Source organism: Bombyx mori, chromosome 12 (genome assembly GCF_030269925.1).
Source record: "Bombyx mori chromosome 12, ASM3026992v2".
NCBI classification, from domain to species: Eukaryota; Metazoa; Arthropoda; class Insecta; order Lepidoptera; family Bombycidae; genus Bombyx; species Bombyx mori.
Genome location: NC_085118.1, coordinates 4907524 through 4921545, shown reverse-complemented (window position 1 = coordinate 4921545; position 14022 = coordinate 4907524). Strand labels below are relative to the sequence as shown.

The window sequence follows — 14022 nt, the reverse complement described above, 5'->3', positions numbered from 1 at the left end:
TTTAAGTAAAGCGATTAAGAAATTTCGTAACCTATTAACTAAGATAATCTAATCCCGGCTACCACGGAAGAGACAATGTCCAAAAATGTACCTATGCACACATAGCGCCGGAAGCAAGCACTCTTCGTGTCATAGCTTCCGTATCATGACACTGAACAGAACCCGACTGAGGTGGTCCAGATGATAATGCTGCTTGTTGAGATTAACAGTCATTAAGTGGACGGCACTTGAAGTTTAACGAGCTGCCTTATGAATGGTTAATATTGATCTATCCATGTCGTAATATTTAGTTGACCCACTGAGAGTGTATTCTACGTAGATGATTAATATTTAATTTAAGCTCTCGATTATTTTTACTGGTGGTAAAGCGTCTTGTGGAACTGTATAGATGGATACCACGCTGTATATTCCTGCCGGGAATTTTTTTTTTTTTTTTTTTTTTTTATTGCTTAGATGGTTGGACGAGCTCACAGCCCACCTGATGTTAAGTGGTTACTGGAGCCCATAGACATCTACAACGTAGACGCGCCACCCACCTTGAGATAAAAGTTCTAAAGTCTCAGTATAGTTACAACGGCTACCCCACCCTTCAAACCGAAACGCATTACTGCTTCACGGCAGAAATAAGCAGGGCGGTGGTACCTATCCGCGCGGACTCACAAGAGGTCCTACCACCAGTAATTACGCAAATTATAATTTTGCGGGTTTGATTTTTATTACACGATGTTATTCCTTCACCGTGGAAGTCAATCGTGAACATTTGTTGAGTACGTATTTCATTAGAAAAATTGGTACCCGCCTGCGGGATTCGAACACCGGTGCATCGCTTCAACACGAATGCACCGGACGTCTTATCCTTTAGGCCACGACGACTTCGAAATCAGTAATGCCTTCCTGATTGGAGTTTGGAACAGTCGTTAAACTATGTAATTGGGACTCAGACCCCACGTCTCATGGTGGGCGACAGCATGACTCACGACCCGCAGTGAGGTCTATAAGCTACTAAAGGGGCTGCCGCGTTTCTGTAGCGCGTCGGGGATGTTTGCAGACGCCAGTGTTGACGGCTTCGCCGCAATACTTAGGAAACGGGCAGCATCCCTAATGCGGCGGGTGTGTGGCGGCTCCAACGGTTACCTGCAACTCATTGCGAACAGAATGGAGATGGATTCTCCATTCTTCTAAACACGGAATCGCCTACACGTGGCGGGATAAATATATTATTATGTATTTCCAAATTGTATTTTTATATATGGGCTAAAATATGGTCTTATTAAAATCGACGATATTTTTTTTTAATCGAAATGTTATAATATAATCAGAAAACTGTTAACGGTTGAAGGTCTTTGAGAGTGAAAAAAGAAACAATATGTTAATTCATGTTAAATGGTTTTCTTGTTTTTCTTTTCCAAATTTTAATAAGGTCTTTATGTAGTGGAGGAGGACATTACTATCCAAAAATACGTAAACTCTCAAATAACAAGAGTATCCACGGCAAGCGTATCCCGGCACAAGCAGTTCTGAGGTTGTAAATTACCCACACTTATCTATATTTGCCTGTACACGACTATCTGTCTTTTATGTAAATACAAAATTCTTTTTTTTTTTTTGATACATTTTTACAGCCACTTAAATTTACGACTTTATACGTTTTGGAGCCTCAGAGAAATATTTTTGTAATTTTGTACACCCACAACAGTTGTTCGCGGTATGATATCGAATATTTCATGTTTCATAGCGCTTTAATATAAAATCTTGTTTTCGGATTAGTTGCTCGTATTCGATACCATCAGAGAAGGTCAGATAGCAATCGTATCTCATAATATATTTAGGGGAAGACTTGAGCAAGAATATACCTAATATAAAGTTACTACTACTATGAACGAATGGCGGGAAAGTAGTATCTCTTGACTCCGATGGGGAATGCATTGAATAATTGTTTAAAATGATTCCATGATCCCCATTTTACCATCGCGCCACCCGCCACCAGAGCAGAGCCTTTCCTTGTGAAACTGACTAACCTCATTAGAGATTTTTTTCTAATCGTACAATCAAACTTTGTGTAAAGGGATTTTTACTGGTGGTAGGACCTCTTGTGAGTCCGCGCGGGTAGGTACCACCACCCTGCCTATTTATGCCGTGAAGCAGTAATGCGTTTCGGTTTGAAGGTTAGAACTTATATCTCAAGGTGGGTGGCGCATTTACGTTGTGGATGTCCACGGGCTCCAGTAACCACTTACACCCAGGTGGGCTGTGAGCTCGTCCACCCATCTAAGCAATAAAAAAATAAAAAGTACGTACGTACGTAACTTTAGTTCCGGTATGAACTCGTCTCCACTATATTTTTGAATGCTACGACATATTATACTTCAAACTAGGTTTGAAAGAACAGTTCAGCGCTAGACAACGTCCATGCCTTTGGCAGGGCAACTGTTCATTAATAACAGTTAGGCGAGCAGTTGGCTTGTCGGTGTACTTAAAAAAAAAACTTCAAACTTACACCACACCTACGGGATTGTTGGGATGATTTGGATTCCGCTTGGTGTATTCTGGGCCAACACTACACAGTCCAATCGACAGCACCCATCACTTGGCCATAACTACAACGAAACGCGGCGCAGATTCGCCAATACATAACAAAAATAAATTTAAACTCCTTCATTTATGTCTTATTAATAATAGACGAGCGGATATTGTTTTCATTATTTTAGCGCCGCGTAATATATGAGCAATAAAGCTTGTTCGAAATAAGTGCACAAATATTGATGTTGTAAAACGTGTGTGTCGTTTATTGGCATATAATTTTTATGACTATGCAATCATTATTTGTAACGGAACATGCGTACAGACGCGAAGAAAATCGTGTAGCCGCCTTTAAATAAAGTTAAAGAGCAATCGTTTTGAATGCAAGTGTAACACTTATGGCATTGACGGTGTGAGTATCTATGTACATGCATGTAAAGTCTTGCGTCACATTAATTTAAGCTTGTGCGTTTTAGCTCAGTTTTGTCTTGCGTTTTAGTTTAGTTGATTTTATACCTATAATTATAGTACCCTCAGACACAGGTCACTGATTTTGTCGCCGGATCTTCTCAGTGGGTCGCATTTCGGATCCGGTGGTAGATTCTGCCAAGCATTAGTCTTGCTAGGGCTAGTGTTAGCAACGTCACCAGGTTAGAGCCCCGTGAGCTCACCTACTCTTTCGGTGAATCTAGTATGACCCCTCGAGGTCAATAGAATAGGTATTGAAAAAAAAGAAGTAACTATAGGTACGTTTTAAAGTGGATGTTGGCCACAAATTCCGTAATTTTCATAATTACTTACACTAGGTACCCATGGAGTCATTTGAGACAAATATATGCGTTGAGTAAAGTCACAGAGCTTGTTTCATTGAAAATAACATGGCGGCTTAGGTGTATGTTTTGGAAACTTAACAGCTTAAAATGACAAAAAATGGACTTGATATTCGTTAAGTTAACAACTTGTAACTTTAACAAATTACCTTATCACTCTCGTTAGGTGTTAAATGACTATTTTTCAAAATGAATGGTAGTTTTTAAGTTTTTTAAAGAGGTTTATATGTACATTATTTACAAAGTGGTACCTACTAATTTGTTCAGAAAAAAGTAATATAATCAAGATTTAAATAATCTTTATTAAAAGCCATTACGTATTTCAATCCTTCAGTTAAGCAATTCAGAAGACTGTTATTATTGGTGTTATAATATTTACTTATCTACATTTATCATGATACTTTAAGAGTTAGAGATAAAGGGAAGATCTTCTACTGAACGGATGCAATTGCTCTATAAACCGACGATTCGATTATAATTAACCAAATTCATCTTGAGAATTTCGTTAGCCAGATTCAGGCATCTTATTTTCTGTGATAGCTACCTAATATATCACGAAAATTCCGTCTAAATTTTAGATTTTTACGTTTAGAATTGTACTTAATATTATCAGTTAGTCAATCGATTAGGATATGTTGTTTGGAATGTGTTAACATCACAATGTGTGACTATTTTATACATAAAATTTTAGATTTTTTAGGTTTAGAATTTATTTTGCCCTTACTGTTATCAGTTAGTCATGCGATCAGTGTATGTTCTACGAAATGTGCAAACAAACGACGTGTGACTATATTACATAATGTAGACACATAATGATTAATAAATTCAATACTTTGATTATGATGATGAGAAGAGATTCTGTTTTTATTGCCAACAAGATAAACCGAGCTTACGGCTCACTTGACGGCGAGTGAGCCCCATCGCTAATAAATACGAGTAATTGCAGGACCACAAGCCGAGCTACTACGTAAAGCTAAGAGGTCGTTTAAGCTTCGTTTGAAATTCAATTTTTTTTATTACTTAGATGGGTGGACGAGCTCACAGCCCATCTGGTGTTAAGTGGTTACTGGAGCCCATAGACATCTACAACGTAAATGCGCTACCCATCTTGAGATATAAGTTCTAAGGTCTCAAGTATAGTTACAACGGCTAACGCATCCTTCAAACCGAAACGCATTACTGCTTCACGGCAGAAACAGGCGGGGTGGTGGTACCTACCCGCGCGGACTCACAAGAGGTCCTACCACCATTAGTAAAATGCAATTTTAAGCATTTCGGGAAACAGAGTTTCGTACTTGGCGCGAGAACATAGCGACTTCAGATTTTAAGGGAAGACGAGACACCTAATCTAATGCATTTGAAACATTGACCTTTTTTATGATTGAACTAGCGACCCGCCCTCGCTTCGCTTCAGAAACTGTGATTTATTATTGATTTCTCCACTATTTAATGGATGTTATTATACATATAAACGTTTCTCTTCAACCACTCTATCTATTAAAAAAAACCACATCAAAATCCGTTGGGTAATTTTAAAGATTTGAGCATACGTAGGGACAGACTGATTGATATAGGGACAGAGAAAGCGACTTTGTTTTATACTATTTAGTGAAGATTATTAGTGGCCCGGAGGCCTTTCTAGTTTCACCAAGAACATAGACCTCATGCCATAGCCGTAGCAGCTTAACACTTTCTGGTCCGTGAGAAATTTTTTTTTATTGCCTTTTTAGGCATACGAGCATACGGCCCACCTGACGGTAAGTGGTCACCGTCGCTCATGGACGTCAGCAATGCCAGGGGCCAGAGCCAAGCCGCTGCCTACCATAGGAGGAATGAAAACCTATTCCTTTTTTATTATTTAAACGCGACTGTGCCCGCAGTTCATCACCGAGTGTGAAGAGACGGTTTAAAGCCCCCAATAAAACAATAAACACGTTCGCTTATCAGACGTTATCAAAACGGCAAATATTAACCTTTTATTTGTACGAGTTCGTGTGTCGTACGTTTGTTCGGCCCGACGTTTGTTCTCGTTATGACGATAATGTCACAATAAATTGTTTTAATTAACGCTATTCAAGTACCTTCAAGCAAGAACTCATTTTATGCTCAAGCTAGGTTGCATCGGTCAGGGAATACGGTTATGGTAATATTTGTACTATATGTTAGACAAAAATAAACATCGATTTCGGAAAAAAAAAAAAGAATTCTCATGTTTTTTTATATACACGAATTTTCCATATTTTCAAAACAGTTGAAATTATTTAGATATGTACATATATAGTTGAAGTAATTGAGATTTTAGAATCCTTCATAAATTTTTGTTTATTTGCATGTTATTGTAACTAGTATTTTATTATTATACTTTTATTAATACGAAAATTTAACATCAAGCATCCAGTCACCGTCCTCGTCGAACCTACCGCTTGCGACGAAGGGCTCGACGAGCGAATTAACCCATAGTCACAGCCCACTGAGTTTTCGGATCTTCTCAGTGGGTCGCGTTTCCGATCCGGTGGTAGATTCTGCGAAGCACTGCTCTTGCTAGGGCCAGTGTTAGCAACACTGCGGTTTGAGTTCCCTCACCTACATGTTAGAGCGAAACTGAAATAGCCTCTCAAGGCTATCAGCATGGGTAAAATGAAAAAAAAAATCAGATTTGTTTATTATGACGTTATTTTTCTTTGTACTATTTTGTAATCATTCCGTCATTTCCGAACTAATTAAGCTATCTGCATTTAAATAATAAAAATGCAATCTTATTTGATGTAACAAAACAAGCTTTGTTTGTTTTTGTCATGTGCGTGTTATATACGTCCATAATAACAAAGTGTATACGAAAACAAGTCATCGTGGCCTAAAGGATAAGTCGTCCAGTGCAATCTTATGTAGCGATGTATCGGTGTTCGAATTCCGCCGGCAGGTACCAATTATTCCAATGAAATACGTCCTTAACAAATGTTCACGATTGTCATCAAATCGCAAAAATTATAACGCAAAATTATAGTTTGCGTAATTATTGGTGGTAAGGCGTCTTGTAAGTACCACCACCCTGCTTATTTCTGGCGTGAAGCAGTAATGCGTTTTGGTTTGAAGGGCTAGGCAGCCGCTGTACTGTTAAAAGTGCGATCTTACAACTCATGTCTCAAGGTGGTTGGCGGCATTGACGTTGTAGATATCTATAGCTTGAGCTCATCCATCTATCTAAGCAATAAAAAAATAAAAACGAGACGCATGGATCGCTTTCTGTACGAATTTCTCATAGTTTTATTAGTTTTCAAGTAAAAGAAAGTTTTTAATTTTTACTTTTTTTTTATTTACAATAAATTCAAAGGTCAATCACCGTAATGTTTTTATTTAAGACTATTTATTTGTGAACGCTTTCGAGAAACTTCGAAATCTAAACACAGATCGATATTTTGATAAAACTTAATATATTTATTGTATGACATTTATGATGTTTGAGCTAATACGAAAATATTACAAATATAAAAGTTTGTGCATTTGGATGGATGGTTTTGCCATCGATTCACCACCACGCTGCCTGCTCTTACGGCACGCACCTTCACTCGTTCGTCACGGAGCTATAACTTACAGCAGTATGACCGGATCATCAGCACCCGAGATCTTTTTTTTTTTTTATTGCCCTTATAGGCAGACTACAATACGGCCCACCTGATGGTGAGGCAGAGCCAAGCCGCTGCCTACCGCTAATATCTAGAGCGCAGCAGCTCTGTAATAAATAGACAGCTCATTGTGCTGACGCACCATTCAACCTTCACCTTAATCTCAACTCACGACAGACTTCGAGAAGCCATAAGCAGTGTATAAAAAATAAAACTACCAAAGCTAAATCGTACTAACGATATTTACAAGATAAGCTTGTACAATAAGCTCGCAACATTGCAAACTGTGGATTTACCGAGCTAAACCATCCGCTCGGTGTAAGAACATCCATTGGTCGTTTAATACACTTAAAAAAAAATTAAATAATGTCAGTTTTGCTTTTTAAAAATAATTGCAAACATAATTAACAATTTACGAGCGAAAATAAATTGAGTTTCTATTTGAAATAATTTAGTTGACTTGACCTCGCCACATCATAAAGAAGAAAAAATCATAACAAATTTCCTATTTATCAAATTGTGTGTGTAAAGATCGAAATGAAAATCGCGTTTAAACTGTATTCGTATTATTTGACGTTCGATTGTAATTACCGAGTGACATCAATTGTAACAGTTCGTGACTTTCGCCAAAACATCGGGATCAACTCCCGTACCAATGAAGAACACTTTGAGTAAACACCGAATATAAAAATCATTTCGACTTAACAACTGAAAGCGTTTCGTACAAATTTAATTACAATTTTTTGACGTGACAACGTCTTATAATTCGATGGAGCCGGCTGCACGCACGAAAAAACATGACTCATTGAGGCGTTCCATTTAAGGCTTGAAGTGCAAGCGAGAGCGCGCACCGAGCGACAAAGAGACACAATCGGGCTCCGCGTTCGGCAGCGTTCGATATCTGTCTCTCTCCTACTTGAGTGAGCATGCATCCGCGTGGACAGCTGCTATACAATAATACATTTACATGTTTTCGTCAAGTATGAAGTTCAGTGAAAAGTAAATGTGGTGTCAATTGTCCATACAAAATATCTATCAAACAAATAAAATTAAAATTTTCTTTTGATAAATGAAACCATTCCATCAGTATTTTCTTATGACGTTGTCACGTTCAACTCTCGTCAGTAAATCGACTTTACAGACAACCGATTTTTATATATTCGACGATGCTCACATTTTGACTTTGATTGAACAATTAATTTTATGATGTTTATTTTTTTTATGCTACAATGCGTTTTTGGTCTGTTTTCGACATATCGGCTATTGCTTTATGGTGCCCATCACTGAATGCTACTCTGTAAAAAACTAATATGAGAATTAGACCAATTCCTGAGCTCCACAACGCAGGCTAACTTTTCCTTTTAGCTCCATGATGTTTTTATTGTAGGTAGCATTAAAGTTCTCTCATCAAGCCTTAACTAATACATATACAAACTATACTCTATTCCAATGACGAAGTCCCTTTTGACACTTCTTAGAATGTAACTAACTCTTCACGTTTCCCATAATCTATACATATAAATAAAATTGGAGTGTCTGTTTGTAAAATTGAAATAGCCTCTTTTTACTACATGCATATGAATATATATACAGTACATACACCAAAATAATTTTTTTTTTAATTTTTGTCTGTCTGTCTGTCTGTCTGTTTGTTCCGGCTAATCTCTGGAACGGCTGGACCGATTTTGACGGCACTTTCACTGATAGGTAGCTGATAATATAAGGAGTAACTTAGGCTACATTTTTTAGACTAACTTAGCCCCGTGGCCTCTCCCTCGGTACGACAATAACCGCGGGTAACATCGCGGGACTCAGCTATCAATAATAAAATTTAATGTTTCCGAAGCGAAGCGAGGGCGGGTCGCTAGTTTGAAATAATAATATTTTTTTGTTCATGGTCGTAAACATAATTTAAAAAATACACAATCTATCTAAATCATTATACAATTAATTCATACACACAATAACATAACAATAACATCTGTTTCATGGGACTTCGTAATTTGAATAGAGTATAGGTATTTATATATAAACAATTCAGTTTCATTTCGGTTTTTGCTGTTTACTTAAAGTTCAAATGAAAAATCACTGTTACTTAAAAGCTGTTAGAAAATATAATTCTGACAGCTTAAGTAGTAAAGAATCGAATAGATTGCCAGAATTAAAAAAAAAAATTACAAGTCGCTGAGCTTAACAGTCATGTGACGTTAGCTATAAATAAGGCAACGTACACACGAGCAGTGACTAATTTGTTAACAAGTGTTCGGGGACACTTAATTACTCGTCGAACGACGGGGCGTCATCGTCATTTAACGAATACATTACTTTGTCAAGAGATCCCCGTGAATACTCTAATTAGAGGAGTTTACTTAAGTAATGGGAACGGGTTGCCTTCGATGTTTCTCTGTGAAAGGCGATCGCTGCAGTTAAAATATTAATCAACTAGCGGCCCGCTCCGGCTCCGCTTGGATCTTTAACAAAAATTTCAACGGCGTTGTTTTATTTTTGAAAATAAAAGAACTCTTATTGCGGCATAACTATAATAGTTAGACATATATGCTGTCACGACACTTTTTGTAAATAATAATGTGTTCTACAAAGTCGTAGTACATTATTTTATTCTATCATCTATAGTTTTCGCAGGGCATGCGGTGTAAAGAATACTTTAGGTAATTTTTTTACACCTTGCGTTACATTATTGGAGTTTTAGTAAGATCTCTAATTTTTTTCAAGAAAAATTATAGCCTGTGTCACTCGGGAAAAATGTAGCTTCCAAACAGTTTCAAAAGAATTTTTGAAATCGGTTCTGTAGCTTCGGAGCCTATTCAATACAAACAAACAAATCTTTCCTCCTTATAATATTAGTATAGAAGTATAGAATACTGTATGTTGTATATATGAAATTGTGAGCAATTATTTATGTAATAAATTCGTTAATTAAAACAAATACCGTTTGTCAGTTTAGTATTTTGAGGTTTATTCTTACTAATTTTTACTTTCCTTTTGTTACCAGTATGGGCAGAGACGGGCGAATTTCGAGACAGCGGTCACTCTTCTCTCACATCAGGTGGCTCTGGCGTGGAACAATCCTCGTTGTATGCACCGGCAAGACCCCGACGCGATAGAAAAATGACAGACGACAGTGAGTACCTTTGTATACACGAAAGATATATCGCTTTTTCACATTAAAAGTGTACAGTTTCCAAAAATATTCGAAATTTAGTTAATATGCGGAATCATTTGTAATCACCAGTATTTTTCTCATAAATACTGTCAAAAGAGCGTAGTTTAATTTTAGTTTACTTATGTTTTGACTACTATTAACAAAATTAATCCATAATTTTATCTTACTTTAAAACACAGATAATGTAACTGGTAAAAAATAAAAAATAAATGTTGCCAAGATGATTGATATTAAAAATATCACATGTTTAAATCTTTAAAACACTTTCCTGTAAAATTTGTAAGTTTTGAGATAATACAGTTTTAATGCGAGAAGACGATATAATATATACCTATAACTCGAAGGTTTTAGAGATGACGACAAAGGGAAGGTTGTCCACTGAGTAGGTAAAGTTTCTCCGTAGGCAAACGGTCCGAAGGTTTTTTTTAGGAAGGAAAGGTTCCTTTTTTTTATTGCTTATATGGGTGGACGAGTTCACAGCCCACCTGATCTTAAGTGGTTACTGGAGCCCATAGACATCTACAACGTAAATGCGCCACCCACCTTGAGATATAAGTTCTAAGATCTCAGTATAGTTACAACGGCTACCCCACCCTTCAAACCGAAACGCATTACTGCTTTACGACAGAAATAGGCAATATTCCTGGTGGCTCTGTGGCCTTTCTAGTTTCACCATGACAGGTGAGGGAAAATGGGCTTAGCCAGGAGGGGTGGGGTTTGCTAACGGCTACCCGAGCGTCTCCGAATGAGACCTTCAGGAGCAGCTGCTACGCGAATGCGATCCGAATGTTATTGTTCGGAACTTGCATATAGGCAAACGTATCTTGTAATTGTCGTTAGCGAGATTCAGGCAAATATTTTCCGTTCTATTATATTTACCCGCTACAAGGCTACCTTAATAGCCTGAGTAATCGATAAGGATCAGATATCAAAACTTTACAATTTATTAAAATTAAATACACACCGAATTCTCTGTAATACGCCAAAACGTATTTCGAAAACGATTGTTCAAATATTTACACAAAAAAAAAAAACACAATTCAAAACGTTGAAAGTAAAATCAATTTCATCGCACCAGACCACACAAAGTGACAAGCTTAAAACTGAAAGTAAACCGAGTAATCGTCAGGGAATCTATGACAAATACTAGCGCGTGTTATTCTAATGCTTTCACAAATATTCGTGCGGCAACGATCGTCGGATGCAACCGGTCCACAGCGCAGGCCCTACTACATACAACTTGTTAAATATCCACTTGTATTCAATATTAAACGGAAGAATGAATCTTTGAAAATGGATAAAAATGAAAATGTGCAGTGAAATGTAAGAAGAAGTATATGAGTATTGAATTTTAAAAGGCTTTGGGCTGCTTCATTAAAAAGTAATTCCTTTTTTTTGTTAAGTAAATTAAAATGACAATATTGTTTTTCAAATATTTTTTTTATAAATATCGACATTGAATTTTCTAAGCGATTCTTTACAGTCGATAACTGCATTTTGATTTGGGTAATAAAATCATAACGATTGTAAAACGCTTGTAAAGTCCTACTAGAATTAAAAATAGTTTTCCTAATTTAACTTTTATAACTTAAAATATCAAATACTATTTTCAGTGAAGAGCAAAGTACTTTTAAATACACTTTATAAAAAAAAACGCTAAACACTTTTAACGTTAAGGTTATTTTCACAAAATTGCATAATAGATTGATAATAAAGTTATTAACTTACGTAGTAAGTACTAATACTCGAAATGGCCGAAACATTAGATATTCTATTTTTTTATCACGTAAAGTTTAAACCATCATTTTGACACGATATCCTGAGTACGTCAGCCATCGTTGTCACTGACAAATCATTATCAAGCGCTCGCGTAAGATTTTCGAACAACTCAAATTCAAGTTCAAATTAATGGAGACATGAGCTTGCTGTGAAATCAAATAAAAATTCGCAAGACATAAACATGGCTAAACTACCTTTTAAGAAGATTATACGATTTTGCTTACTTAACTGATTAAAGCTAATGCTGTAATTAGAAGAGACAATTCTGACGTTACATATTATTACAAAGCGATTTATTGATTATTTATGCCACGGCAAAAACGGCACGGCAAAAAGTGGTTCTAGGTAATATACCACAGTTTCTTCCTAAAGATTATTTTTGCTTCATACCCCCAACGTGTAGCTTAAGCCTATTATATTATAATAACGTCCCCCTTGAACGCTAAATCTACGAAAATCAGTTTATAATATTTACACAAAAACGCAAAAGTTTCGTCACACAAAATTTACAATATTTAAATATGGATGTCCTAGTTATAAAATCTAATGAAAGAACGTATTTACGCAATCATAAAATCTTATGTAATCAATGATTTCGGTCGTAAAAATCTTAACCAATAAGCTACCATCGGCTCGTAACGCTAGCCCCAACGATAACGTGCATTATGTTGAATCAAAACGGACATTCGTACTAACTATTTGAATGTAAACATATTAAAGGAAAATATTTTATCAAAACGAGTGTCGGGTTTACGGGATACGCGCTACACATGTAACTGGTATTTATCGCGCCAACGAGCTCTTGTCGGCTTCGAAGCAAAGGATAGATTAAACAAAGTTACCTACCAACGTAAAGGCTAGTTCGGAATGATGGATGGGTCGGCGATAGCTCAAAGCGTATCGATGATAAACGCTATCTAAAGTTATCGACGCGTATCACGTAGCTACAGGGTTGCTACAATCAGAATTAGTGGTGAACTGACGACACGAAATAACTTCTTGTAAAAATACAATATTTGATCCACAGAAACCGCTGTCTTTTTTATTTTATTTTTTATTGCTTAGATGGATGGACGAGCTCCCAGCCCACCTGGTATTAAGTGGTTACTGGAGCCCATAGACATCTACAACGTAAATGCGCCACCCACCTTGAGATATAAGTTCTAAGATTTCAGTATAGTTACAACGGCTGCCCTACCCTTCAGACCGAAACGCATTACTGCTTCACGGCAGAAATAGGCAGGGCGGTGGTACCTACACGCGCGGACTCACAAGAGGTCCTACCACCAGTAATTACGCAAATTATAATTTTTGCGGGTTTGATTTTTATTACACGATGTTATTCCTTCACCGTGGAAGTCAATCGTGGAGATTTATGGAGTACGTATTTCATTAGAAAAATTGGTACCCGCCTGGGATTCGAACATCGGTGCATCGCTCAACACTAATGCACCGAACGTCTTATCCTTTAGGCCACGACGATTACAAAATAGTCTCATAGTTTTAAACGGATCGAAGCCAAACTTAAATAAACAAACTAAATGTGAAACAACTAAAACCGATCTCTTGATTCACGTAAGGTTTTAAAATAAAATCAATTGTGATTTTAATCAATCGAATAAATCCAACAATCATCTGCAACAACCATCCAACAGCAGTGGCTGAACTTCGAGGCGATAATCCCGACTTGTTCATTACACACCAATGAGATTGCCAAGCCTTACAGATTGATCGTTTTAATAAACTTCACTAAATTAATTCCCTACCGGTAATCCTGTACAAATGTTTTGGTTACTTCGATGTGGTTCTGTGTCACGCTCCTTGTTTACTTGTCGAATATTATATGCGATGTCTTGTGTATAGACGACGACACTAGTCTAATATTATTACTGGTGGTAGGACCTCTTGTGAGTCCGCGCGGGTGGGTACCACCACTCCGCCTATTTCTGCCGTGAAGCAGTAATGCCTTTCGGTTTGAAGGGTGGGGCAGACGTTAGAACTATACTTGAGACCTTAGAACTTAATTGTAGATGTCTATGGGCTCCAGTAACCACTTAACACCAGGTGGGCTGTGAGCTCGTCCACC

At 37.1% G+C, this 14022-nt stretch overlaps 1 protein-coding gene across 2 annotated transcripts in view; it reads left to right on the top strand.

The window, feature by feature from the left end:
- Positions 1-14022, top strand: part of Ptx1 (pituitary homeobox1) — a 64509-nt gene that overhangs the window by 30297 nt on the left and 20190 nt on the right. For both annotated transcript variants that reach the window (XM_012693066.4, NM_001098368.1), the window contains 1 exon segment: positions 9987-10115. In XM_012693066.4, the coding sequence (XP_012548520.2) occupies positions 9987-10115 (129 nt within the window).